Below are 26,528 nucleotides of genomic sequence, written 5' to 3' on the forward strand. Positions count from 1 at the left end.
AGGCGGTCTAAATTTTTCTGTGAGTTAGACCAGTTTTCAGTAAGGTGTAATTCCTTGGTATTGTCAAGGTAGAAAACACATTTTAGAAGTTCAGTAGTGTGATTTGAGACTGATGCAGTGATGGTAACCATCATGTTCAACTAAAAGGTTCGTAAAGTACACTTAGATCTTAAATACTCCCAGTACAGTTTCACAAACTGCAGTTCCAAACCCTATGATGCACACTAGCTTCTTGCCATCTCACAACTTGACATAATTGTTCCCTTTTTTTCACCAATTTCAATGTTGTGAGGCATATCGTCTCTCCTGCCATGGGACATAATCAAAACAACACATGATAACCAATAAACATAACTGTTGCCCTTCCTGCTTTCTTTTCCCCTCCAAGAATCTGAATATTCCTTTCTCTTCATCTGTACTGACTACCAAAACATTTTGAGAGGCTTCTTGTACCTTTTGTAATGAACATACATAGCTTCTTGGATGCCATTTTTAGATAATCCTTTAAGCAAAAGCTGATCATTTAGAAGTTTTGCATAAAAAAATATGTGCAGTTTAAAGCATCTGACGTACTCCTGTCAAGCTAGTTTAGTTCCCTGACCAACTCCATCAACCTAATATGAAACCTGGATATGAAACAAACACAGACAAGCCAGCATCTAGATTTTACTGCAAGAAGCATACTTCCTCAATTTGTTTTTATTCCTTAAGTCTCTATTTTAAGAGTCATTTCTGTATGACTTGTGATCAAATCGTAAGTGTTGACCTGTCTGCTAATCTATGTGGCTTTATATAATCTTTACACAAACGATAGAACTTTGAGAGCTTGTATACTTCTATGCCAATTTTGGATTTCCAGAAAACCTTGAAACCAATGACCATCAGTTTTCTGAAACTGTACATCATATAAATATATATTATGTAGAAAAGGTTTAAAATCTAATGCGGCAAGAATTGCAATTAAATCAATACATACATTTAAGCATGAAGCATTTTTTATACTCAAAAAGTGAAGGTAAAATAACGAATTAAAAAGAAACTATTATTGTGAATAAAACTAACTCTTATAAATGTGTATTGATTCATTTTGAATTATATGAATACACTTATGGGTTCTTTGTTTTTTTAATATTTAAATCCTTCTCTTTTTCACTAAGAAAAACCCATTTTCCCATCTGGACCTCAACCTGGGATAATGGCTCAAACTGTCAAAGGCTACAAAGCTCAGAGTTTAACACTTCTAACCATTTACCTCATACGGTCTATAGCTATGTACGCAGCGATATATATGTACCAAAATCATACAGTGCAGTGTGCTATAAACAAAACACTACCTATTCCACTCGATACAGATAGGCCTGCCAGTTAAATTTATAGTAGTGTGTTGTATGTTAAGCTCCACATCAATTTTAACTACTTTACCTTTCTGGTACACATCTATTTCCAATAGAATGGTTGAAGAGTAAAATCTTATCTTTACAGCTGTATAATTTTTTTTCACTGAAGAATTTTGTATTGCTTCTTGCGAGAACTCATTCACCGCCAAGCCAATGAAGCAGTGTGATCAATCATACACAAAATTTCTAAACCTCAAAATCAACCAGTTCTTAGTCTATGTCTACATCATTAAATCATCAGAATCAAAATGTTGTCTACATCAACATCAGAGCCTATATCTGACTTAGTTTAGCTTTCATAGTCATGACTCTGATCATTCAAACTCAAGAGAGCACTGAATGAAAATTTCAGCCTCTATTTTGGAGAATGGAGCTTCTGACTCAGTTACTTTACATAACAGATTACGACTAGATCTTAAATTGCAACCATATGATTTGACATAATGGTCATTTACCAACGCCTGTATTATCTAATAGAGGGTTTTCCCTGAAGTGGTGCAACAAAAACCAGCTTGAAATGGTTTATGTTTACGGTAGGCACTCAAATATGTTGCTATGCAGATCATGCGAAGGCATCTAAACATGCTTGCAGGTAGAGTTATCTACTACAGATTCCATGAGAATGGAGCAGAGGTATCTAAAGATGCTTATGAGGTAAAGGGTCAACATACAATCTGAAAATTGTACTGAATCTTTCAACCTTTCTTTTTCTTACATGGCAAATATTTTGATAGACAAATCAACTTGTTCCAACACCAAGTTATAAGTACTGTCTTAAGAGAGCTCAGCTTGAATGAACACCAATACCAACAATTAACACCTGACCAACATATGTTTTTTTTTTCTGATTTCAAATGAAATCCTGACTCAAGAATCTAAAGGTTTCTTTATTAAGTGCAAGCCATTAAGTTTGGTTAGAAACTTACTCCTGAAAAAAAATTATTCTGAAACACCCATTATTCTTTGAAACACAAATACAATGCCCTTTTGCCCCCAAAACTGATATCTTTCCTACTTACCTCGCGTGCAAGCTATCCAAAAAGTCTAGTAACATAGATGGCAGAAAACTCCGAGCTATTTTGCATGAACTAAACTGGTAATGGATTAATGGGTGCAAAGATAACTTCAGAATGTAATATTCTCTATCTCATGGCAGGCAAATAAAATGTGTGGGGGTAATATAGGAAAGTTAAAAAGACAAGTGAAACATATCCTTTACTCACAGAAAATAACAGATTAAAATGTTTCAGATAATCAGGGCTACACTATACTACTTACCTGAAAGGGTTTCTCTCCTGTGTGAACAAGCTGATGCCGCTTTAATTTTGAACTCTCCACAAAAGCTTTGCCGCATTCAGCACATACATGCACTCTAGGACCATGTGTATGAAGATGTTTTCTCATAGCAGAATTGTCTCTGAACATTTTGTTACAGCCCTGAAATGCATATGAAACACTGAAATCTCATTTGTCTTAAAAGGTCTGTACTTCCTTTATCTCGATTTTATTATTTACTTATGTTTTACTCAAATTTATCAAAATACTTTTCAAAAGTGTACCAGACTTTCTTTGCTCCCCCTGTAAAATTTACTTTCCTTTGCTCACCTGGAAAAAAACAAACATGCTCCTGTTTTTACACAAAAAAGTCCAAGCATATTATTAGCAGATATCACTGCATCATTTTTTTTGTACAGTCCAGAGAATATGTTCTTACTCATGACTTGAAACATTTTGTTCCAAGAAAAATGGAAGGATATATTACACAATTATTAACACAAGTGGGTACCAAGCTCATGAGATCATGAGAGAGAGAGAGAGAGAGAGAAAGAGAGAGAGAACAAACAAAACTACATTTCTTCACATGATACAACAATCAGAAAAGGTAACTTCTCATCCTGATCATGCACAAAGAAACCAAACAACTCCCAAACAAACACTAACCTTGTGGGGACAGGGAACTGTTCTTGGGACATCATCTGATGGTTTTCTGGGTTTAATCCTGTAAATAAAAAGCATCTTGATCAAAAGGATAGATTACTCATCTGAGTAAAAATACTTGAAGCAAATCGGGTTTAATATTGACTTTTAATCTTAATCTTTTACTTTAAATTTTTTCATCATTTTTGTCCTATTCAACTAGAAGGAAGTCATTGATTATCTTTTAAACAAAGAAGGACTTTAAAGACCCTTAAAAACTCATGAATAACCAAATCTCTCTACCGTACCAATACCTGCTTCCAGGACTTCATGTGTTATCTATCTACATTTTGAAAAATTGAACATCTGCAGCCTAATCACAAATAAGTAATGTGTTGATCAAATGATCATTTTAGCTGTGCTGATATTTACAATGAAAAAATTCAGTGGTTAAATGACCCCCAGATGCACATGTTTTCATTGTACGAGTACATCTGAAGAACACGACCCAACAGCTTGGCGGCAAGTTCAAAGACTTGACTAGCAAGCAGAGTGGTGACAAAATATACCAATATTTACAATGACTGAATTCAGAGGCTGAAAGACCCAAATGATGTACTTTGTGTAAGAGTACAGCAAATGAACAACTTTACCTTTCATTATTGTGTTCATTTCCAAGTGTAGCCGAATAAGCAGTGCATGTGACCTCGAAATCAAGACATGCTGAGTTAGACAAAATGCTGTCTGCAAATTTGGATAAGTGTTTCGGGGCTAATTGGCGAAGATTGTAATGAGATTCAACAGAGTGCTAGAAACTGCTAGAACTGATATTTTTCATGGAATACTATGTTACTGTATGATGCTTAGCTTAGTGCATGGAGTGAGACGTTTCCTTGGCCTGACATAATTCTCTCTCACTTTAATGGACAAACAAGAGTTATATGCCAGTGGCGTAAAGAAGTTAGAAAATTAAACTCAATGGCAACCACTGGTTCTACTCATCTGGAAATTTAGCCACTTCAGGTGGGGGACTACAACGTTTGCTGGTGGGAGTCCTGTTTTTTTTTCCAAAATAGGAGTCCTGGACTCCTAGTTTTAAAATTCCTAGCGAGTCCTCTGTCAGACCAGGTCCTCTGTTTTGCAAGGCATAAATGCTTTGAAAACATCTTATTACCAATTTCATATCTCACTTACACTTGGAAATCATTACGATGTTATCTTCAAAACAGTTCCTGCAGATGCAAAAGACTGCTGTGGCCACAAGTACTGGTAGTTTTTAGTAATGAAGGAAAACTACTGAAACCATCCAGTGCCATTCTAGAATTTTTTAAAACTTACACTAGATGGTAAAACTGTGCAGTTTGAAATCTGCACCATAGCTGATTCTTTGCAAATTTTATTTATTCCATCGGCACCTTCATTCACTGATTAAATATCTTTGCATAAAATGAGAAATTTCAAATTTGCTCCCCAAAAACAATTTAAGGAGAGATGCTTGCCAGGATTTTATCTTAAGGGAGACCTCCCTCTTTGTCAAAGAAAACTGGGGGGTTGAAAATGTGGGTGAGGAAGAAATGGACATAGTTCAATATTTACCTAAACTTTAATATATGTCTCTCTTTTATCCTGCTCCACTTTCTTAGAACTCTGCTGAAATGAACATCTTTGAAAGATGTCACTTCTAGTTGTATAAGCATTCAGCTGTTAATTATTTCTGAGCATGCCCTGTTCCTTATCTATGTATGAATATTGTTCTGTGCTTCCTTCTGAAGGGGAATATACATAGTCAGCTTTGTCAGCTTGAATATGTTGGCAAACTCATCTTTATGAGTGTTATGTATAATATTCCACATCTCACAGATACATGTATCATCTTTTGGATACATCTGCACCAAAATAGGATTTTTCACTAACATAAATTTACTTTGCTACCGTAAATCAATACTTTACTGACTTCTAGGCCAGATTTCTTAGCTGTTCCATAATGCTGTATTAGGGTTTTTAGTTCATCAAAGCAACAGTCTGCTTGTGCAGACAGAGGTATTGAAATAAATATCTTTGCTTCTCAATTTTATTTTTTTTCATCACATTTTTATTCAGTTTATCTTAAGCCTGATATAGAAACATGTATATGGTTGTGTAGCAAATGGTCTACAAGGCTAAATTGATTTTTTTTAAAAAAAAATGAAAATTGCGTGATACTTTTAAATTTTCTGTATGAGGCTCAGCATTATGACCTTTCTACTTTTCAAAATACAGCTGAAAGGGAGACTGACCATCATGCCATCTATTTTTGTCCATCCAACATGTACATCTGACTTGTATTTAACACCATTTTAGGGATTAAAGTCACTCACTGGTATCTCCATTAACACTTTTTGTTATATCAAATAATCCCACATGCTTCATAATTTTCAAAATTATCATCATCATCATCAATATCACCAACCAGTATCTGCCAAACAAAACTGTAACAAACCATACTGGGAATCATATTTTGGGTTTTCTAGATAGCCCTTATTTTAAAAACACATATGTAAAACTTCCATCATGAAAGGCTCAATCTACACCATAATGCTTATTCCTGGGCATGTTGTGCCAATCAAATTTAGTTTAACAACCATTCATGTAATGCTTGAAGAACCCAGATGCGCAAACAGCTGCCTACCCAAAAAAAACAGATGTCGTGACAAAAACAGTTAAATAAAAATTACATGCTTCACCAAGCACATTTTCATACGCAGGACTTTCAATTAATTTGCAAGAATTTTCTCCAAGTGTATGAATTCACACATAAAAAGTTCGATATTCCAAACTGATGCATCAACAGTAAACATTATGTTCATCTGAGAATTTTATAAAGTACACAAACACCTTATTTACCTCTAGTACAGTTACACAAATTTCAGTTCCAAACCTATGCAGTTTAATGGCTTGTTACCTCTCAACTTGACGTAATTCTTGGAATTTTTGTCTTCACTTCACATGATGGCAATCATGTCTCCCGCCATGTGACATACTCATATTTTGATGTCCAATAAATTTCATTGTGTCCCTTCCTGCTTCTGCTTAGAACAATCTGAACATTCCTCTTTATTCTTCCGTACTGATTATTAAAACCTTTCAAAAGGCTTAATTTTCCTTCTGTCTTTAACACATATAAGTAGCTGGACACCATTTTAAAAAAAACTCTATAATCAACAATTTCATCATGTCCACGCTTTGCATGGAAAAACGTGAAGTTTAAAGCATCTGAGGTACTACTATAAAGTTAATCTAATTCTCAGGTATTTTAAGGATCATTTTTGTAAGACTTACGGCAAAATCCTAAGGGTTAGCACGTCTGCATATGTGTTGACAAATTCTAATAATAATCTTAATAATAAGACAATGATGCCTCTGAGTTAAGTTTTAATTGCGTGATGGAGGAGATTGAAAGGTTCTAGAATAGTCCAGCAACTTCCCATTGGTTGGGCTAGATAACATGTATAGGCAATTTTGAAGCAAAATGAGTATTAAGATCCATCACGGTGGGTATATTGTGAAATATAGTCGCAATAGAAGGTGTATATAAGGAGGGAACAGATCAATCAGATTTAATCTGATTTGGAGTCATCCTCATTTCTTGTGTTTCTGACATAAGTCTGCAGACATGTTATGTTGTACTTAGATTTTATTCGAGAGGAAAAACATTTGTTTGGACTGTTCAGTGGAAGCAGAAAGTACTCAGTATTTGTTTTGTAATATTATTTTGGAACTGATGTAAATTACTGAAAGGAGTTCTGGATGACAGCATGTTTATGTCACAGTTCTTAGCAGACCAGAACATTTGTTGCTTTGAAATTTATACATAAGTTTTCATTCTTTGGGACTCTCATAATAGTGTAAGTTCTTCTCACATTTTCATTTATAACACTGATAATTAAATTGTTAAATTTTACAAAACTTTATTTTACTTCTTTCTGTTACTTAGTTTATGACCATAGAGTCGTACTACATTTAGAGGGCTGACCTTTGCTATGTATTAACAAGATTCATAATACACAGCCTATGACACGATACATTATTGATGCACATATAAACTGTATTGTTTTTTCATCTTTAGAAGGTGTCTCAGTGGTACGGTGATGCTGTTGTATGTGTTACTGGGGTCATTCTACCAGATGAAGTGGGCGACTAAGTCATCTCAAATTTAAACTTTGCTTTCTTCTGTTAGAAAAGCAAAACAGCATTTTGATTTTTGAGCTGTATATTGAGTGAAACTAGTTTATGACTTGAGATGCTGCCATGACATAAACAGGTATTTCAGTGTAGCTCATGGTTCATGGATGGCGCTGATTAAAATTAAAATAGTAGTCAACAAAATTTGCCAAACTCAACACTTTGTCACCACTTTAAAAAACTTTTTAAAAGCAAGGAGGCATCATTTTTCAAAGTCAATTAAAGCAGCAAGCATATATGCCAACCCCAAGAGTGGTTTAAGTGTACCTGTTGCTGATGTAAGTGTCCAAAACATGCAATCTGAGCATACAAAGTCTAATCTATATATTACATGCCAAAGTTACCGTACACTGAATGAAGAAAAAGTATACTGTTTCTGCTACTTACATGGTTCTGCAGCTGGTCAATCAAAAATGGGCAAATCTTTGTGGATTAGAACCAAAATACAAATAAACATACTGACAAATTATTTATAATCAACACTCACTTGAACGGGTATGATATGCAATTTGCAACTCTGACAAAGCCCAGAGAGAACCCAGGGTGTTGTGTTGTAGTCCAAGCAAAATGTATGGCATAAATCAAAGAGCTTCTGTTAATATCAACTGCGCTGACAAAAGAACTCTAACACATTCACAGGCATGTGTTTACAGTTTTAATAGCTGACCCATCAGAAAGCCTTTCTCGAGCAAGTTATTAATGCCTGATTTCTACAAATTATCATGGGATGATGAAAACATACCAACTAATGTTTCAAAACTCAAGCATCAATATGAAAATAAAAAATAAAAAATAACTATTTTTTTGGTGATTTTAACTGATGTAACAGTTCAAAACCATATATAAACCTGTCATGGGGCAATAATGGCAGACATCAGTGTTAATAGGAAGTATTTCTTCATTTAATTGTGCCTTACTTAAGCACTGGCAAATAAATTATGGAAAATATACCATACATTGAAAGCAATAAATATTAAATGATAGAAGATTCAGACTAAAATATTATTACATAGGTCAGAAATGTATGGGACAATGCTATGTTGTGGTATTCAAAAAGATGTACAGCAAGTGTCATACAGACAACATCAGTTATTTATCAAACAAGAATTGACCAATAAGTTGCAAATGCACTGAACTATTGCTCTCATAACTTTCATTTGTAGAAATATCCAAGATGGTCCAAATTGACTGTGGTTTCTTTTTTGTGTGAGAAATTTCTGGATAACAAAATGTGCCATGTTTCTGTACATTACTGCATTGTGATACGTCCAATGTATTTTTTTGTTTGCAGAAATAGCCAAGGTGATCTGAGTGCTTACTTTCCCAATTCTCTCAGCTCCCTGAGGCAGTTAACAAATGAACTTAATTAGAATCTGAGCAGTGATTCTGAAGTAATACTGATCATTTTTTTGATAAATGAATATGCAGTTTAGTCATAATACTCACGAAGGAATAGAAAACTGCAATTTTTAAAATACTGATTTTATCAAAACATTTGAACAAAGAACTGTTACAAATTTATTTTACACAAATTATTATCTTCATACGAAGATAACATTCCAGCTGAATTATCTTTGAGCAGATAAATAAAACCACATGACTGACAAGTATATGGAACCATGCTCCTGATAAATTTTAGAACATTTCAATATGATACTACTCAATTAATGCCAATGAGTATGAAACTTCTTTTATAAAAGGTTCCGATATTAATTGTCCTCCATTCTGAATGTTTTATAATACAGTTGTATCCCACAATTTCTTACCAGTGGTTTAGTCTTACTCCTATTCACTCTGGTTTCCAATACCTTAAAACAGCATGTGTACTTTTTCATTTTTGGACTCTTTTAACTCCTTTATTTAGCATTTATATATAATGCATGCTTCTATTACATAAATACCTGTAATTTAATTCATCCATTGATCCTTTATTTCATGAAAAACAGTCAGTCAAAGTCTGTCACTTCCATCTTGTATCAATGTCAAGGTCAGTCTTGCATATTCTTAAAGTAAATGCTCACCATTTAAAGTGAGTTTTAACAAGTAATAAATATTTACATTTTAACTCTTAACCAGTTCCATATTAATCATAATATTTATCTGGGATTATGGATAATATACGATTCATAGAAAAGTCTAAATATTATCTGATAAAATTTTTATTCTAAAACTAAACATTTTCTGGACCAGAAACACTTAGCACAAAGCTATTTTGTGGAATCTGAGAAGTACTGTAAGGTCAAGGTTGTGTTCTTAAATCACTTATTTGTGAAAAAAGCAAATAATATCTAACCAATGCATGACATTATTACAAGTACCTAATCAAATATTAATGCATAAATTTGCAATATTATTATTTATTGATCGTCGCTCTGAAACTATAAAATGAGAGGTCATATTAAGAAATTAACTGTTTCTAAAAATAGATGCACCCATATGGAATGTACAGTACCATATTTGTTCTCTGCAGAGTGTCCATTCAGGTGGGAAGGATCTAGTTCATTCATAAATCCACTTTAATACTTCAATTCATCGTCAATGAATAATTACGATCATGTTTTATCAGCAACAATGAAATTAAACATCCAAGTTTTGTTGTTATTAAATGATTGGTCCATTACTATGGATTATGTGACCTTGTCTTTATGACTTTGCATGAGCACAATATATTGCAATCAATTCTACATCAGGGTAAATTACAAATAGCAATGAATATTTACTCAACTGCCACAAGAACAAGGATTTTTTTTCTACTTTTCAAAACTTCACCAAACGATTATTGTCTACTTCTGAATTAAGTCCATAAGCATTGAGTTGGAAGTTCAGATTAATCACCTGTAACTTTTGGGACTACTGTGGTCTGAATCTTAGAACACTATAGTAATAGGATACCTGTGCATGTGCTATTATGTACATGTTATAATGGTTATTTCAGACTAGATCAGAAGTATTTCATGTGCCAATTTCTAGCAAAGTGTAAACAAAAAATTAAAATCTTGTTTAAGTGGCAGCTGATTAAGTATTTGAACCTATTTCTAATTACAATACTGTAATCTAGAAACTCCTGTACTTGGGTGAAAACGTAATTGTAGTTTTATTTTTCATATCTGACAATTATTTAACTGTTCTCGATCTAAGATTTTTAATGAGTTCCCAGTTCCAGTTAAAGATCAAGAATAAACCTGGTTCGAGTTTGATTTAAACAATTAATCTACATCTGTGCACACAAACTGATGCTAAACAGGGATGGGGCCGTTACGACATACTGGATATCTGAAACAATCTTAATATCACTCACCATTCCATTGAGTAATGTTAAACAATCAGTCAAGATTACATTAGTCTGCTTAGTGTGAAGACGAAAGTTTCAGGGGAGTATTTTCTATATTGTTTGTACATTTGATAGAACAATTACAGCATTGTTAAATAGGAAATCCTATCTTTTAAAATTAATTACAATATTTTCTGTTGTGCTTTTATGAAGTCACAAGGCCAAAACATAACACATCTTCAAGTACAAATACAGTGTATATAAGTAAAGTACATTCATATAATGTAAATTTCTTGCCTTGCTCCACTTCTCCTTATTTTGATCAAATTGAGAAGTCCTTTCTCCCTAAAATTCAAGTCTAGCTTGAACCATAAGATACATTTGATCTACTGACTGACAGACTCCTGAACTACATCAACAATAATGAAAGCTCAACTTGCAAATGAGACTGTCATTGTAAAGACTTATTTACAGGCCAAATTGTTTCAAGAATGGATATTTTCAATCACATAGTTATGTCTCCTGTAGTCATCATTTGAAAAAAAAGGTTAAAAACTGTACATGTGTGGTTAAATTTCAGTAAACTGATACTGCTTTTCGAACAATTTATATGGCTAATCATTCCAGACAAAGGAGCTTTTTTCATTCCAAACATACCTTAACAGAAATCTTGTACATTTATGTCATTAACAATTATAAGCAGTTATCCTGAAATCAGCAACTTGCCTCAAATCAATCTAAGACAAGCTGACTTTTGATAGGCTGCAATCTTGATTAGATCAGAAAGTCTGCCAGACAGTTTTACTGGCCAGTATGATGACAATGGAAAAGCCTATTCATCCATTGCCTGTATCTACATTAGGACTTTAAAGTTAGAAAATCCTATATACTTACAAATATTATTACTGTAACTTATAAAAAGTTCAAATATAAGTAGTTCTTCATTATTTATCAAAACTTGCATACATAATAAGCATTCACATTATCACATCTGCATGAGAGGATACCAGATTGACCTAGACTACAGGATGGAAGTGACAGACTGTGACAAAGTATCATGTGATATAAATGACTGATAGATGGATGAAATTGCAGGGCCTTTATATAACAACAGCATGGGGTACATAAAAGCTCTAAATAAAGGTGCTGTTATATGTACTGTGATGAGATTTAAATATAAAACTTGCAGAACATAAATCATTACGAACTGAACAAGACCTCTCTCTCCCTCTCTCATTATTTTGGACCTGCCCGTGGGAAAGTACCTAGCAAACTTGAGCTTGCCCGAGCCGAATTTGAGCTTGTCCTGGGCGTCGGGCAAGTGGATTTGTCCAGCCCTGAATGTGCAAAAAAGATAAAAAGGAAACAAAAAATAAGCTGTTTATTTGTAAAATAAATATAATACAAATTCAAGAAAACATCTCATATTTTAATTTACATTACTTTTTTTAAAAACTTTCGTGGTTATTATATTGTACTATATTTGGGCAAGCTCAAATCTCCCAAGGCAAGTTTATTTTCCAGTCTGCTCGTCTGTCTTTAAATTTTTCGTCAAGCCCTGAAGTCTAGGATATGCACTAATTCAAACATTTAAATTTTAGTACCAAATACATCACATGATAAAACCATATTTAATCTATTACCTACTAATGATCTTGACCTTTGAGTTACTGACCTCACTATTCTAAGGTGGAGATCTTGGTCAAGTTTCATCAACATATTTGTGCGGGGTTACAAAGTGATGGTCTTGATAAGGAAACATGGGTGGGGGAGGTAATGACTATAAATACATGAGACACTGACAAATCAAGATATATAAAGGGTTAAAGTTTCATTCAAATATATTCATTTGTTAAAAAGTTACACCTGAACATGAATAGAGGATAATGATTTATATTTTCCCTTGCATGATGCTGGGGGCAAGGCTTTGGTATGTGACACTGTCTAGTCATCAGTAGATGATTAATGTTTCATTATAATATCAACAGTGGATCAAAGTTTGTTTCCAAAAATAGATATAAATCTTAGTTACATTTTCCCTTCCTGGGTCCTTCACCTTGTGATTGGGATTTAAGCAATAGTAAGCAATACATCTATTTATAATATGCCACTGGCTTAATCGTATTTGCCTATATTCCAAGTCTGACCACATTCAGATCAGAAATATGGCCTCAAGAGTGGAAGCAAGCTCAATCAGATTCAACACCACCTCATTATATGAAAGGTAACTTTATGATATATGTCCCAGATTTCAAGTCTGAACAAAACTGGCTCAGAAATATGACACAGAAAGCAGAAAAAGTCTGTTAATCAGATGTAAGACTGCATCATTTAATATGCATGGCACTTGTTCACATTCAAAATCTATATGATCTTGAAAACATACGGTTATAACTTACATTCAAGTTTGATCAAATGCGATCAGAAATAAAGCAAATACAAACGATTTTCTAAACTCAATCATCGAAGTTAGGATATGATACACAATAATCAGAAACTGAAACTGCTGTCACAACTGTTGATGAAACTTCTATTTCTGTAGATAATGATTTCCTAAACTCAATCATCGAAGTTAGGATATGATACACATATATGACTTACAATTTTAATCTCTATAGTGGTGCAGAAGATCTATATTAAACTGATATTTACTCCAACTTGCCACTGAAAATAAGTTAAACCCCTTTCAATACAAAACAGATTTTCCTACTATCCATACATTATGGGATTTCACAATTACATCATATCTTAATGTATCATAACAATTAAACAAACTTGTTTTTTTTCTTATCAGACATTTAAATATTCATTGCATAACATTCAAATACACAGTTTCATCAAACATTTGTGGGCAGCTGCAAACCTTGTCATATTGAACAAATAATTACGTAATGAAGCAGTGTCCCCCCAACCAGCAAGCCCAGGAGAACGCTATAAGCCAAAATGACAGTACCCCATAAACAGAACAAATCCCCATATCATAATGGAGGACAATGGAACAAAAATGTTCCCCCGTTAGCTCAATCAAAGTACAAAACTGATGACGACCTAGTATGCACATTTATGACACATCGTATGTAATTTTTTGACAATTTGCACAATACCTGTTCATTTCACAGCCCACAACACATATGTACATATGGATTTTGCAGACTTTTCCATACTATCATACAAATTTAGGCCTTTGCCAAAAACAATCGTTTTACTTGTACAAATTATAATGTATTTATCAGATGGGAATGAACAGTGTCTGAATTTTAAATCTGCATTATAAATAGTATATGGGAAATTCATCACAATCTTGATCCCTAACACATTATCAAGCATTACAGAGGACAAAACAGAAATAAAACAAAACTAATTCAGAATCAGTTCTCCGTGAAACTTCCCTGAAAACTTAGTCCGATTTTGTTTTTTAAGTAAGGGCAATATATTTCTTAGTCTATTTTCCAACTTGAATTTTTCCACCAGCTTTAAGAAATGTATCTCATGTTCAAAATTTGTTTATACATACTATTCAAAAGTATTACTCATTGTGAAAGTTGGGTGTTTGGAAAACGAATGCATCTTATTATCTAGATTAATGACTGTACACTGCTGCATTCATTTGGAAGTCAAAAAGACCAATAAACAATACCACTTATAAAAATTGTGAGTGTATAGTCATTGTCAATATGCATATCTTCATGTGATGACCAAATCTGTTTACCTTTTACCAAGTTTCATGGGAATCCATACAAAACTGAGCAAGTTGCACACACAAGACTATTAAGGGCAGACAGGATGATTATATACCCCTACTTTGTACATTGTGGCATTAAAAAGTTAAATAACTTTGGAACTTACTACAGAAAATAAATCAGCTGTGGCAGTCAATTTCAAACTTACGTTGAAAATCAATATATCAGATAAACAGCCATTATAAATGTCAGGTAAAAAAAAATATATTTGCTTCCCGTAACCCTATTTTAATGGTCAAAATGATAACACTGTTTATCATGTATGTGACAAAGAAAAATTTACAGCAAAACCTCAACCATGCCTAGTTGTTCACCTCCAAATCAGTAACTGTGACACTAACCAACACATGCTGGACAACAAAAACTAGTAATTATAAAATAGTAGTATGTATCTTCTTATCATGTTTTTATACACCGCTTTGAGAATCATTGCTAATTTTTGGCATCTCTCTTATTTACTAAATACCTTTGTATAAAGCTAATTGCATATTTTTTTAAAAAGCTGGCAAGTTACCTGGCAAATTCTGCCAGTTGTTTTGGGTCACTGAGGTCCAATCCTGGGATACCACCAGGTGGCAATTTTTTCCCAGTCATGTACTCTGTAAAATCAGCATCTGTTTCTGATACACTGGAGTCTTCCTCCAGTTTTACCTTGTCATCTGCTCCTGAAACAAATTTAATCATTAAAATTACCTGGGAAATGGCAATCTATTCTAAATTTTTTTAAAAATAATTAATCCATTAGCTGAATTTTTGAAAAATTTAACAAATGCAGTTAAATGTCTTAATTTACAGAAAGGAATTAAAACTAAATGTTTGGGACTCACATGCATTCGTGTTTTTTATAATATGCCTCTAAAACAACATTGCAAAATTCTGCCTTAGTTACACAATGGGCCATTATTGGAAAATTCTAATGAGTGCAAAACTAGTGAACTGTCTAATGAGTGCACCCAGATCTGGTGTTTCACACACCTGACAAAACCAACCACTGGCAGCTTCGAATACCACATTTGACTCAATTAGACAAAAGTAAAGTCTTAAAAACAAACATTTTGTACACAGTCATCCTTGTACTATGCAGCAAAATGTGCAACGTTCGCACAAGTTAAATAAAATTCAAGGTGATTTTCAATAATGTTGCTTGTTGATATTTCAATCATAAATGGTATAAACTAGGAAGTGCCACAGGGTGCAAAGTAATCTATCTTGTATGGCTATGTCCCCAATAATTGCAGAAATATGCAAGTGGATATATGGCTTTCCCAATCACTGGAATATTCAATCAGTTTTGCAGGATTCATGAAAGTACAGGGTTCAATCAATCAGTTTATGTACCACTAGTGTAATAAAAACACAAGTACCCACTTCAAAAAATCCTGATGTACCGGAGTAATGCATAAATACTGTATGTGATGCAATCCCAGTACTTGAATTTTAGTTCCATAAATAATTTGTATCAGTGAAATGCCCACCAACTGCATTTGACTTATGGCAGGATGACATGAGCAAGTTGCCACATATGCACTCAATTTCTCAGTCCAGGTGGATATCATACATGCAAGTAATCCAAAATAAAAAATGCAAATGCCCATTGTTTAAATCTTTTTGGTGAGCACAATTATCTACACATCTGAAGCAATGTTGTGCTCAGGATCCTAAGGACAGGGACACTGTCTTCCACCATCCAAATTTGGGGGATACATTTTAAAAGGACAAAAGAAAATCAGAGCATAATGTACGAAATGTGATATTATTTGCTTTGGCACTTTTGCCACCTAAACTATATTGCATGCAGTGCACTCATATTTTCCTTTGACATTTATATTACTGCAATAAACATTTCATATGTGCTCAAGTAACTAAAGAAAACATGAACATGTCTGAATATCTGGTTAACATGCAATGAGCTGTACCATGGATTTGGTTTTGGTGTTTTATTAACCTCTGGAGGTTTATCTCGTTTTCATGATGTAGCTTGTATATCTTTTCTAAGATGTAGTTTTGGGTGTGTGGAGGCTAAAATTATTTTAATGATCTAATTAATACTTACCTTTTGCTATTGTTTAGCTTACATTTTCTTGAGAGAAAATACACTTAAATATGTGATGAGAATTCATCCTCACTTGGGAGTGACTCGAGAAAGTTGTTAAGTCCAACCAGTAGTGATCTTGCCCATACAGTAATGTGAGAACACCATAAGGAAGCTTTCATCACAACCTCCATAACAAAGAAAGCTAGGTAAGTTCAAGAGGAAGAAAAGACTCGAACCTCCTGGAGTTTAATCTTCATAAATGAAAGGTACCTTGAGTAAGGGACTGATATGCTCTCTTTATAGTGAGAGTTATCCATCTCAAAACAGAGTACCTTCACCAATAATGATTTTTATTTTCCAGATTTTAAGGAAAAATTGACAATTTTCAGGAGTCATTTTTAAAATGTATTTGCATAGAATAGATGTAAATGTATTTGCACATGAACTGCAAAATTATGTAAGTTAATATTGTTTATCCTCTACATAGCTGATTTCACAATAAATCACATGCAAATAAAATTTAAATTACTTCAAATGTAGCAAAAGAATTGCAGTTAGCTATAACATCTCAAGTGTTCTTCCCAGGACATTTTACCACAATGGTCCTGCTACATTATCATTTTATCTTGCAATGCCTTTGAACCTGCAAGTACAATATGTAATTGTGTCTCTGTTCTTTTGTTTCTTGCTATCCTTATAAAAATGTATCTGTTAAATAAACATCCTGTTACCTAATCCAAGACCCACTACTCAAAGGACACATGTCCTTATATCTTGTTGGGTAGTTAATTAAAATAATCAGGGATAATTATTTACTTCATGTCTTATACCAAGCTTACCTATCACTGAAGCACAACTTTTAAAGGAGATTTTATCTTTGCCCTGACATAGCCATGTGAATGTTTAGCAACAATTGTGTTATATACATATTTCAATCATTTTCGCTACCAGCTAAAATGTAAAATATATTAAAGTTATACAGTTTGTTGTGAAAAAATGCACACACCACCTTACAAAGGAAAATACAATTAATGAGCACCTGACTAGTTCCATGTTGGCTAAGATTGGTGTCACTGATGAAGATTCTGATTAAGATCGAGTTTCCCATATTACTAAATTCAAATCTACTTAGTTATCAACAGGTGAGATAGTGGTGGTGGCAGATGTCAAAATTTTAGGAACTTTCTACCGGGTAACCGTCAATCCTAGTGCTTGGTTACCCAGGCACCTGATCACAGGGAAATTGTATTAAATGTGAACCTGAACTTTGTTGTAGGTTCACACACATGCCACCCCCAACTCCCCTGAGATGTATAAGCATAATTTATTACTAATATAAGTGATAAAAAGTCTAATCTGAGCATAAAAAGAGCAATCTAAATACATGGTTCCCACGCTTTTCTAAATATAAATTTCCAGGTCTCTTCCAGGATGAAATTAATTTTTTCAATGTCAACATATGACCATTACTGAATGGAATTAAAGAACATTTTGGATTATAAAATATGCATTTTCCAAATCTGAAGATGTTTCTCTTTCAAGACTCTCCAAAACATATGTCAGACGAGATAATCATGTACAAAACCACAAAATGAGTCACACAAAACAAATTCGACTATATTCCTATGGCAATAGTCACGTGATATCAACAACTTTTTTATGTTGTTGTACAAAATTTCAACTATAATAAACGCCTGATACTTTTTGTAAAATCCATAAAGAATATATAATTCTCAACATATTTATTTCGAGAACAACTTCAAGAAACTTTGGCCTGTCTGAGTCATCAAGCAGAGTAGTCTGCTTTGTATTCTCCCTGCATGAGAGAGCACGTCAACGTGGTAGTCACGTGATACAACAAAACTCCAGAAGTTGGTCTCGGAATAAATAAAGAGAACTTTGTGCTCTTTCGTTTTTGTATTTTTATTACAACCACGACCGAACCCATGACCTCACACATCCGAGGTGCATGCTCTAACCACTAGGCCACCGGAGTGGTGAAACAAAAAGTCTACAGACGAATCTAATCCACTGAGCGTTTGGATTGTCTCAACAAATTTATTTATGGCAAGCATTCAAATGATCCATACTGCAATCTCCTAATATTCTGGTTAGAGCTCAACAAATTTAACTCACAATCAGTTCAGTTATGACTCAGTTACATAATTGTTTCAGATATCAAGTTGTGGAGGAAAATTCCCAGGTTTTTCCAGATATTCATCAATATTTGCAAAATTCACAGACTTTTCATGATCGATAAAAATTTTATCATTTCTCCCGACTTTTTCCAGATAAGGTGGGAACCCTATAAATATTACATGCCATAATTAGAGAAAACTGTATTTTTATTTTTGCTACTTACCTGGATCTGATGTTAAAATTTTTGTCATAAATCCATGTGGATTAGTAGCTAATACAAGAGTACAGACACAAATGAACTTGACAAATTATTTATGCATAACACTCACTTTAACAAGTCTACATCAACTGTTGCAAATAGTCGTACAGTCCACAAATGATGACTATAGTAGTGTCCTTGACCTGCCATGGTTCATACCTTAATGAGTCAGAGTCAACATGTTTTTATGTTAAGCAAAATCCCTCTCCTTTAAAATTTTTCAGCCATATTATAACATCCATCAGTCACATCGATACAGCCCTTCTTTTAAATATATATAAAAAATCATTTATTTTCAATTTAGACTGATCCACTACTTACGTTGTTTCAAAATAGTATGAATCTATGACAAGTGATTTCACATTCAAGAATTCTGTCAGTTTTCTTGGAACTGTTTATTAATGCAAAAATTACCATGATTACACATGCGGTCAATTTTAATTAGATTTTTGTTCAGTGCTTTAAATAACAAAGATTTCTCTTACAGTGAAATATTTCAGTGAAAAATTTCATTTTGTAAAGTTGTCAGTTTCATTCATTTTTTTCCTAACATGGTATAAGAAGTGCATGTTACAATTTGCCGTGACAAAAATATGTCTTGGATTTCCCACTAATAAAAAAAAAAAAAATGAGTCTAGTAAACAAAAATGTGAACAGTGGCCCTGACTTGAACAGCTAATACTTGCTCCTGGGACACAATCTTGAGGCAAAAATGGACACAGTTAAACCAGACATTTACATTGTGCTTTCTTTACTTGAATAGTAGCTCATATTTAAATTTTATTTTGTCAAATATTTCTTCATCAGTACTTACTGTCACTGTCGACAAAATATACTGAACTAATTAATGTCATAAGGAACTCAAAACAAGTGTGTTTAAGTTACAAGAAACATGGCACACAAACCAATGACAGGCATGAAGTTAGGACAGTCAAGCTTTAAATATCAGTGTTGATTCTTAAACAAGTCAAACAAGAAAGGAGAGAAGTGCTCTCCCTTGTATCATTATATAGTACATGTATGACATGTAAATCGTAAACAGTCATTAAGAACCCTTATGATGATAAATAAATGCGGACATGACACGAGTCTCGAATTGTAATCGTTATTCCGTGTCTTGATCAGAACTTTTAACAGGTACCAGGTTGTTCTTTTTATTACCCAGGTAAGTATTAATGGGTGGGTACCCAAGTACCTGATGGCATCTTTAGGTGGTGGTATAATTCCTTTGACACCATTACAATTCTTGCTTTTATAGTTGTTGAGTTGTGATTGTTGTCACTTATAAATTTCTGGCAAGGAAATAAAGTTGCATTTTATCCAAAAATTGCTCTTATATTTACAAGTGTGTAGTATGCTGAGCAAAAGAAAAATAGTTTCATCAATAATCTTTAACCTGAGAGCTGCCCTATTTTCCTAAGAAAAAGAAGCAATTTTTTAATCTTCCAAAATTACGTTTTGAAATCATGTATTAATCCCTAATTTACACCTGAAATATTTATTATTTAACAAAGAACTAGTCTGCAATTGGAATATATTACATGATAAATTAAGTGGTGGTATTTTTAATTGGTAACATTGCTGCCTTGATATGTAGAATCTTTATATTTGTCAGAATTGCTGAAATGGTGTTGGTGCACCATGAAAATGCAGTCAACCAATCAACTTATGAAAGACACAGGCAAGACATCATTCACTACAGGCATTATGGTTTGGCTTCATCGATAAACAACATACTCTATGGCAACAGTGAAGTCATCTAAAAAGATAATATTTATGACATGGGGATTTTGCAGACCCTAGAGTGCTCCATCTCAGAAAGAATTTACATGATTTTGGCACTAAGATGACAGTGACACACTTAAGTCTGGATTATGGTCTGCAGCAATACAATGCTACCTGCATGACCTGTAGGTTTTAGAAAACTGGTAACCTGGCTCAACTTTTGTACTGTTTAAAACTATTGCTTCAATGTGGTTGTCTTTACAATGCATCAAATAAAAAGTTCAGCGTTTTTATCTCCTTTTTTGTGATGTCATCATTTGTAGCAGCATTTACAACTATATGCACTTTAGGGGGCGCTCACCAAATAATATGTACTTTAGAAAGAGTGACGTATGTAAGGTGAAGTAGTTTTCATTTAAAACATGCACATTGGAGAGAATGTTGGCATACCTATATGCTACAGTAATGTAATGTGGATGATATTTCTTTGGATATTGTACTTTTGGAAATTTTACATGATTTAAGCACACCGCTAACTAAAATGACTGCTCCCTTGTGTTAAAAAATCAGCCTGAATTAGTCTAAAGTACACTATACATAGCAGCTATTAAAATAGGGAAAATGAATTTTGCCAGACTAGACAATACCAGCTTCTGGATGTGAAATGAATAAATTACCAAATATGTAAAATGTAAAAAAAGGTTATCGGCCCTTTTTTATACAATTTACCTCTGAAGTTCAGGAAGTAAAAATGACCAAGTAGAGCTAGCACTTTTTTGAAAGGTTCACATTTAAAGTAAGGCCAAGCTGTATACTCTATAACCCATAGTACACACATCAATCATACATCAAAATAAAGTGAATTAAAGGTTCTTTTAATCATATGTAAGATATACAAGGTCTTTTTTAAATAGCCAGTATAACCAGTGAGGAAAGCTGGGGAAATTCTTTTTCTTTAAAATCTTAACCTATGCAAAATGCGAAACTGTACAGCACCACCTTAGCTGCAGGCTCTACTAAATGGCTGTAGTTACAAAGGTCTAAATAAAGGTTAATGGTGTCTATTTGTTTTTTGCTGTAGTCATTCAAAGCCGTATCAAACTGCCTATTTTGTTGGAAAGTTATGGTTGTTGGTCATGTTCTGCTGCCTGTCACTCACATCAGTGCATTTATATAATAAAATCTATCTGTACATGATGGTTATGGTTATAAATGACAGGTGGTCACTAAAGACAGACTTTACCATACTTCTTGTTACTGTGCAACATCTACCCTTTTCAGAAGATGTGTACTGCTTTGCATATTGTATCAGCAAGCACCCCCACCATATCCTATTATGTATGTTTTATGATGTATGTACTGCATAATTTATCAAGCTCTTTGACAATATCAGGGGCATTCCATTAAAGAGTGAGTTTTCAAAATAGGCAGGGGGTCTGGAGGACCTCCCCCAATGGGAATAAAGTGTTTTTCTAAAGAAGCTGTGAATAGACAGGTATTTCGCTCAACTCCCAGCTGAGAAGGGATCCCTACAATATGTTACAACAAACTTTTTTTATTCTATTTTAAACAAAGGTCAAACAAGTGCATTCCTAGCAAGATTTCTATCATCATAACTTCTCTGATGTGGAATCAATCATGTGTCATGCAAACACTCCAAAAAGTGCAGAACTGGAACTGGAAAAGGGCAAGCATTATGTTTAGACTGCAGGGGAGCAGAAATCCATTTTCTGAGTAGGAAATGTGTTCTTACTGATGAGCAACTTTTGCAAGGTGTATACTGAAATTTACTGATTGGGATATAACCAATGGAAGCAAAGAGTACTGGTTTAGGTGATATCACTTGATGGAGACATGAGAACAAATTTCATTGACTTGAAATAAGGCTTTCCCAAGGTATTTTTTAATTTTGAACAAACTGCTGGATTTCTTGAAATTATTATGTGCTACTACAGAGGTCTCACTAGGATTTTAAAACTAGGAGTCCAGTTCTCCCATTTTGGTAAAAATAGGAGTCCCACCATCAAAAGTTGCAGTCCCTTCTTTCCTACAGAATCAACACAGACGTGAGTGCATCTATTTTTAGATGGAGAGGTTTTCGTAATGTAATCACTCACTTTAATATAGCTTCATTACAACAGTCCACTGACAGGATTGCATATTTATCTATGTCCTTGTAGTAATTTTAGGCAATGGTTAAATAGTATCTGATTTGTTGTCTTTTCCCCCGTTAATTTTGCAAATATATATCAAGTCTGAAAACAGCTTAGACCTTAACGCACATCTTGTGAATTCCACAACATAGCATTGTCCCATACGTTTCTGACCTATATAATTTGCATTTTAAAGTTAAATCTTTAATAAGATAATACCTTGGCATTGCTTTCAATGATTTGTATATTTTTCTGAAAATATTTGCCTGATGATTTATGAAAACAGACAACCTAATAAACTGGTACATCCCATACTTAGCGAAGTCCGCCATTATTTCCCCTAAGGCCTACTGGTTCACTTACAGTTTCAAACTAATTTTAAGACGAAATAGTGTGCAAGAGGCAGTTAATACATATCCAGATCACCGATTCTGATCTTAAAACACATGTTTGTATGTTTTATCATCAAAGGATATCATGCAGGAAATTGATAGTTGCTACCTTACTCGGAAAAGGGTTAATGGTCAATCAGCTATCAAAACATATGATTGTGAATAGGCAAGAGTTTGTTTGTCAACGTAATTGATATAAAAAACTAGGCCTAGCTACTGATGTCTTGATGAATACATTTCGCTATAACATTAGAACTAACTGGGCTAAGGCGAGGGGCATTTTAAAAAAAAAGTATGGTCAGTCAATATACCTCTTAAACTGCTCTTGTTCGTCCATCAGAGTGATACTGAATTTTGTCAGTCCAATTAAGGACTTATTCCAAACACTAAGCTAGGCATCACACACTTTCTTACACTTAGCTACTGTCCTATCCAAACTATCAATCCTAGCAGCTTTAGCACTCTTCTGAACCTCGTTACAATCTTCGTAAGTTTGCCGTTTAACCCAAAAATACTTATCCAAATTTACGAATGGCATTTTGTCTAAGTCTCAACATGTCTTGATTCTAAGGTCACGTGCACCACTTATTCTGATACATTCGGAAATGAACATAATAACGAAAGCTAAAGTTGTTTATTTGACGTGCTTTTATAAATGACCGCATTTACATCTCTGGGTCTTTCTGACTCTGAATTCAATCACTGTAAATATAAGTACATTTTACTACCTGGCCAACAGTCACAGCCTTTGAACCTGCCGCCCAGCTATTGCATAATGTTCTTTGTGATGTACTCTCATAATGGCAACATGTATGTACATCAAGGGGTCTTTCAGTCACTTAATTCTGTCATTGTAAATATCAGCACAGCTAACTGATCAACACATTTTCCCACAAAGCAGGTGGCTGAAGCAGACTGGCAAATCTTTGAATTTTACCGCACACCTTTTACATGCGTACGGAGGACTCCTGCCTCAGTGATTTTCTGTGTCCCACGTCAAAAATTGGCATCCAATACCCGTAATTAAGTGTTTCCGAGATCTCTGTACTATGATGAATTTTACCAGGATTGCATGTGAATAGATTATTTCCTTATAAAGTTATATGTCAAACGATGAAAAGCTGAATGAAAAGGCAACAAAAAGGGCTAAAATTAAACTGGACTATGACAGGAAATACAAAAATAAAAGAAAATGGAAATTCAAAGATTCTTGGCTGCTGCAAGAGTTCCTTGGCTTGTGGTAAATGAAGAACAAAAAATAGCATATCGTAATATATGCAAGAGATAACCCTTGACTGAGACAAAACCAGTGCACTGTTTGCAGGACAGACTATCACAAGAAATGACATTGAAAATACACCAAAAAGGTGCAAAGCACAACATATGTCTTTTAAAATTTGATAACGAAGAGACCAAGTCTGAGAAAAAAATGTTATGGGTGATTTAGACAGTAATCAATATATACAATGTAGGCTAAATCAAGTGTTACAAATCCAAGAAACTATTTGACACACCATATGCTATAGCAAAGGAGACAAAAACTTTGTTTTCAGACCACAACTTTTTTGGTGGGATTCAAATAGAAAAAGAGAGTTAATCTTGGAAATGATCACATCAACAGAGCTGCATGCTTACATATCATCAATAGTATAACTGACATCATAACGAAAAATGTGAGGGATAAAATATTTAAAGCTAAATTCATATCTACCCTTTCAGATATTTGTACTCATCCAGCAGTTGAAGATTGAGAATACATTCTTGGTAGATTTGTAGACCCTGGCCAAGAAAGTCCAAAAATAACACGAGCTGAAATATCCAGTATATTTTACATGTCACATCCATACTGCATGCATTCAAATGGTGCAGTATAATAAAAGTAAGCATATTAACACATTAACCCCTGGAGTTTTTTGTTTTTTTCGCATGAAATTTGAGTAGGAAACAAATTTTGAAGGCTATTTCTGAATCCATCCTAATACCTCAACTTCCAGGTGGTTTTCCAATAACCTAATGCCTAGTTGTGTTAGATACATTGTTTTTCATTGGCTATTTGGATCACGCATGAGCAGAAGGGTAAAAGTTGGATTATTTGTTTGCTTAACCCTTTACCTCATAGAGCATAATTACAAAGTGCAGTGCGCTATAAACAGAACACATTACTTTGTTGACTCTAAACGCATATGGTTGCCTGTGAACTGTTAAGCAATGTAATGTATGTTACGTTTAGCAGCAATTTTAACCATTTTAGGTACACATCTATTATATGTGGAAAAATTTAAGAGTAAAGTCCGATTGTTATAGCTGTGTAATTATTTATCATGGAAGAATTTTTTATGTGCTTTAAAATCTGGAGAGAACTCGTTCACCATCATGTCAGTGAGGCTGTGTGACCAACCGTAGCTGCCATTTCTCATACTCGAAATTTACAAGTTTTTCGTCTGTGTCTACATCATTAAGTCATCTGAATTTGATAATTTATAAAAACTAATTGCTGCCTACATCAATATCAGAGCCTTTACCTAGGTTACTGAATCTTTCATAGTTGTGATTCTAATCATGAAAACTTCGTTAAGTACTGAATGAAATCCACGACTGCCATTTTGGAGAGTGGAGAATATGACCCAGTTACTTTAAACAGCAGATATTGACCAGTGCATAAACAGTGACCACGTGATCTGACATAATTGTCATTCGCAGAAATGAATGTAGTATCTAATAAGGGGTTTTCCCCGAAGGTGGCGCTACAAAAACTGCTTAAAATGGCTGATGTTTACAGCTGACATCAAAAGGCGCTTCATGCAACTTTTGTAGAGGCGTCAAAAGGCGCTTCGATGTGACTTTTGTAGAGGCATCCAAAGACGGTTGCATGAGGTAAAGGGTTAACAGATCCATTATTTTTTTATCGAAACCACTCTTTATTCCAAATGTCCATCTTATCCTACCTTTTGCAAAGGTTCATCTGTCTGTTTGCAGTTCATACCTTTCTGCCCAAGACCAAAATGTCTCAAATATGGACACAAAATCAGATTCCGACCAGGGGCGATTTTTGGGTGGGAAACAATCGGGTCAATCTGTATTTTGTAGTGCAACTAGAAACTCCAGATTATTTGGTATCATTGTAGAGCTACATCTGTCTACCCTTCTATAATACCACCGACTTTAGTATATCATACATGACCTTGATGCTATGGAACTCGGCAGTAGGCTACAACCTCCGGACACATAAACTTGTCGCCAGGGGTAAATGTATTAACAATCACATCTTCCACTATTATT

General features: G+C 34.0%; 1 protein-coding gene and 1 long non-coding RNA gene across 7 annotated transcripts in view; one reads left to right on the forward strand and one right to left on the reverse strand.

Annotated features, from left to right (window-relative positions):
- LOC149805333 (transcription factor YY2-like) overlaps positions 1-26,528 on the reverse strand; it is a 63,819-nt gene that overhangs the window by 34,604 nt on the left and 2,687 nt on the right. For 4 of the 6 annotated variants that reach the window (XM_089949284.1, XM_089949268.1, XM_089949277.1 and 1 more), the window contains exons 2-5: positions 15,061-15,211; positions 12,072-12,143; positions 3,339-3,396; positions 2,676-2,834 (exon numbers count right to left, since the gene is read on the reverse strand). In XM_089949284.1, the coding sequence (XP_089805410.1) occupies positions 2,676-2,834; positions 3,339-3,396; positions 12,072-12,143; positions 15,061-15,211 (440 nt within the window). The remainder of the gene's footprint in view (positions 1-2,675; positions 2,835-3,338; positions 3,397-12,071; positions 12,144-15,060; positions 15,212-26,528) is intronic. The other 2 variants (XM_089949259.1, XM_089949291.1) reach the window with 2 other exon arrangements.
- Positions 12,902-20,997, forward strand: LOC149805334 (uncharacterized). The gene is made up of 2 exons (XR_016418933.1): positions 12,902-13,030; positions 20,595-20,997. It is a non-coding gene; the product is annotated as an uncharacterized LOC149805334 (long non-coding RNA).

Source organism: Sinohyriopsis cumingii, chromosome 2, assembly GCF_028554795.1.
Source record: "Sinohyriopsis cumingii isolate HCF-2022 chromosome 2, ASM2855479v2, whole genome shotgun sequence".
NCBI classification, from domain to species: Eukaryota; Metazoa; Mollusca; class Bivalvia; order Unionida; family Unionidae; genus Sinohyriopsis; species Sinohyriopsis cumingii.